Source organism: Macrobrachium nipponense, chromosome 45 (genome assembly GCF_015104395.2).
Source record: "Macrobrachium nipponense isolate FS-2020 chromosome 45, ASM1510439v2, whole genome shotgun sequence".
NCBI lineage: Eukaryota > Metazoa > Arthropoda > Malacostraca > Decapoda > Palaemonidae > Macrobrachium > Macrobrachium nipponense.
This window is the reverse complement of record NC_061105.1, coordinates 35740714-35745087: the sequence shown is the minus strand read 5'-3', so window position 1 is coordinate 35745087 and position 4374 is coordinate 35740714. Positions and strand designations below refer to the sequence as shown.

Genomic DNA, 4374 nt, shown 5'->3' with positions numbered 1-4374 from the left:
TCCTTCCATCTTGCATCACTTGACGGTTCCACACTGTCTCCAAACAGCTGGTAGCTCTCAAACTGAGAGCTGGTCCTCCTTCCTCCGAACAGCTGTTGGTTCTCTCTGAAAGAATTGGTCCTCCTTCCTCCGAATAGCTCTTGGTTCTCTCTGAGAGAACTGGTCCTCCTTCCTCCGAACTGCTGTTGGTTCTCTTACTGAGAGCTGGTCCTCCTGCCTCCAAAGAGCTGTTGACTCTCATCCTGAGAGTTGTTCCTCCTGTTTCCTTCAGGGAGACGAGAGAATTGTCAATGATGCCTGATGAAGCCCATGTGAAGGATTTTGATTGATGCTGCGTCATGTTCCAGAGGCATTGCGATCTTCTTGGTCCAGTCGATGAGGTTGATTGCAGGATGGGTGTGTGGGAGGTGGGGGACCTCACCGTTACTGGTTGCTGCTGGGGGGAGCAGCACTGAACACCCATCCTGCAGTCAAGCCCATCGAATGGGCCAAGAAGATCGCAGCTCCTCTGGAACAAGACACAGCAGCATCCATCACCCTCCATCTTGCATCACTTGACGGTTGTTATCCTTGTCTGAATTATTTGTCCATGGTTTGCGCAAATGCTACGATCTGATCAAGTCTTTCAACTTGCTTCAGCAACTTTTTCCTTAACTCTTCATTCCTCTCCTTTTCGTTTTCTAGAGCATTCTCCATGGATTTTATAACTTTATCCCTTTCGGTCAATTCACCTTTAATATCTAAATTCGTGCCTTCCAGTTCAGCCAGCCGCGCCTTCATCTGCTCGAGTTCCTCACTCAGAATTCTGTATTTCTCTTCTTCATTTTCTAAACCATTCTTCAAAAGAGTTATTTCCTGGTCCCTCTCAACTAACTCTTTCTTTATTTCAGCCTTTTCACTTTCAATTTCAGCTGCCCAGTTTCTTATCAGTTGGGCTTCGGCTCTCAGAATTCTGTTGGTCTCGTCGCCGTTTTCTAAAGAATTCTTCAGTGACTTTATTTCCTGTTCTTTGTCAAGTAACTCTTCCTCCAACTGGGCCTTTTTGCCTCCTAGTTCAGCTTCACAATTTCTCACCTGCTGAACTTCTTCAATCAAATTTCTATTCCTCTCCTTTTCATTCTCTAAAGAATTCTTCAGTGACTTTATATCCTGGTCGTTACTGGCTAACTCCTCCTCAAGCATAGCATTCTGACCGCCTAGTTCAGCTACCCAGTTTCTCATCAGCTGAACCTCTTCTTTCAGAATTCTTTTCTCTCCTTCTTCATTTCCTAAAGAATCCTTTAGTGAATTTATTTTCAATTCTTTATAGGCCAGTTCTTCCTCCATCATGGCGTTTTGACCACCTAGTTCAGCTACCCAATTTCTCATCTGCTGAACTTCTTCTTTCAGAATTCTGTTTTCGCCTTCTTCATTTTCTAAAGAATTCTTCAGTGACTTGATTTCCTGTTCATTACCAGCCAATTCCTGCTCCAGCATAGCATTCTGACCGCCTAGTTCAGCTACCCAATTTCTCATCTGCTGAACTTCTTCTTTCAGAATTCTGTTTTCGCCCTCTTCATTTTCTAAAGAATTCTTCAGTGACTTGATTTCCTGTTCATTACCAGCCAATTCCTGCTCCAGCATAGCATTCTGACCGCCTAGTTCAGCTACCCAATTTCTCATCTGCTGAACTTCTTCCGTCAGAATTCTATTCTCTTCTTCTTCATTTCCTAGAGAATCCTTTAGTGAATTTATTTCCTGTTCTTTAATGGCCAGTTCCTCCTCCATCTTAGCATTCTGACCGCCTAGTTCAGCAACCCAATTTCTCATTTGCTGAACTTCGTCGTTCAAAAGTCGGTTCTTCTCCTGTTCATTCTTATTCTTTTCAATTTCCTTCTTGAGATCGCCATTCATCTGTTGCAGATCAGCTATTTCTTGTACAGATGCTTCCTTCAAATTTTCTAGATTGTCGATCTCCTTCTCTTTCTCTTCCAGAGCTTCTCGCATTTGGACATTCGTCCTCTTGAAGCCTTCATTCGCGGAAGCCAAAACTCGATTGGTGGTTTCAGCTTCTTTTAGTCTCGAGGCGAGCTCTTTTCCCTCCTTCAGAGCGCTTTCCATCCTCTCCTGGAAGAGATTCCTCTCTTTTTCCAAAATCTGGATGTCTCTGCCTCTCGCTTTCTCTTCTTCCAGACGAGTTTCCATTTCTTTCCTTTCCAACGCGTTCTGTTCAATCAAAAGATCTTTCTCTACAATTTGATTTTGTAGAAACTCGATCTGGTCCTTAACTCCGTTCAAGAGACATTCCATTTCAGTTTCCTTAAGCTGACTCTTTTCCAGAACGTCTACTAGCATCATCTTCTCAGCGTCTAGACGTCCTTGCTGGAGTTCCAACAACTGGACGTCTTGGGTCATCTCGTTCAGGCGTTCCTTCGTCTTCAAGTTTCCTTCCTGTTCAGTTTCCAGACGATCTCTCAGTCTGGACACCTCGGTTCGTTCCATTTCCAGATCTTCTTCGAGTTCGTGAATGTAATGTCCTCGTCGTCGGTATCTATGATAAGCAGTCACCGCCAGGCCAGCCAACAATGCCACACCCATACAGGTGATGGCGACGGTCCAGCCTGACGTCCAAATGTTCTTGTGTTCATCAACAACAATTTCGGAAACAACAGGTTCCTCAACTATAAGGTCTAAATCCTGTGGTCCACTCAAAGGTCCTTCAGCAAAATAGAGCATCATCAGGTCCTCGACAATTGAGCTAAGCAATCCACAGGCAACTAACACAAGTGCGCAAAAAGCTACGATAAGTATAGTAAACATCATGAAAATGATATGCCAAACACGTCAAACGTCATTAGTCCTAGTTTCTGAAACTGACGCGTGGCTCCTTTGGATCCGAGGAAGGCTCCTCCTCCAGCGCGGGCCTCGGAGCGTCTCGTTCCCGGCTCGGCTCCGAGGAATTCCTCTTCTTCTTCATGTTTGGATGAAGAAGGATTCTCGCTCCCAGAGCTACTGCCCTGAAGTCCTTCTTCCGACGTAGGCATTCTCGTAGGATGATATTATCTTCTCCTCACCCTTCAAACTTTATCTCAACAGAAATTATTAATTTAAATTTTTCCAGTCCAATATTATTTCTCCTCGGATTTTCTGAAACAAGCTTTTTTGTGTGTGTCTTTTCTCCTCAAGTTTACTTACGTTAAAATTTGTATTGTGCATTAACTTTCTTGGCGTGTTAACTTTATTTTTGTTATAATACAGTAATGATAATACAGTAATGACAATACAGTAATTATCATTATTATTATTATTATTAGTTATTTTATTATTATTATAATCAGTCTTCTCCCTCTCATTCATGCGCTCTCTTACATACATACACACATACGTACATGCATATATATATATATATATATAATATATATATATATATATATATATACGTATATATATATATATAAATATATATATATATTATATATATATATATATATATATATATATATATATATATAGATATCTATATAGATTAGATATATCTATCTATTATATATATCTACTATATATATATATCTATTATATATATATATATATATATATCTATATAGAATATATATATATATATATATATATATAATATATATATATATATATATATCTATATATATATAGATATATATATATATATATATAATAATATCTATATATATATCTATATAATATATAAATTATATATATATATTATTTAGATAATACTATATTATATATATAATATATATATTATATATATCAATAGATATATATACCTAGATATATATAATATAGATATATAGATCTATATCATCTATATATATGTATATATATAAACGTATATAGATATATATTAAATATATATATATTTTATATACTCTATCTTATATACATATATATATATATATTATATATATATATATAGATAATATATTATAGATCTATATATCATATATATATATCTATATATAATATCTATATTATATATATATATATATATATTTATATATATATATAGATATATATAGATATATATATATATATATATATATATATATATATATATATATATATATATATATATATATATATACTATATATATATATATATATATATAGATATATATCATATATATGATATATATATATTATAGATATATATATATATATATAGATATATATTTCTATATATATATATATATTATATATATCATATATATATATATTATATATATATAGTATATCTATAGATATACTAGATAGATATATATATATATATATAGTTTCATATATACTATATAAAGATATATATATATATATATATCTATATATATGATATTAATATATATATATAGATATATCTATCTA

At 34.8% G+C, this 4374-nt stretch overlaps 1 protein-coding gene across 1 annotated transcript; it reads right to left on the bottom strand.

The window, feature by feature from the left end:
• Window positions 1-579: 579 nt before the first annotated feature.
• On the bottom strand, window positions 580-2715 carry LOC135214208 (myosin-J heavy chain-like). Its single transcript, XM_064248274.1, has one exon. It carries the CDS (start codon window positions 2713-2715, stop codon window positions 580-582), a length of 2136 nt encoding a protein of 711 aa, XP_064104344.1.
• Between the last annotated feature and the right edge of the window lie 1659 nt (window positions 2716-4374).

What these genes read in the sequence shown, in the direction of transcription:
- LOC135214208 (XM_064248274.1), bottom strand. Translation starts at nt 2,715, where the DNA reads ATGCTCTATTTTGCTGAAGGACCTTTGAGTGGACCACAGGATTTAGAC.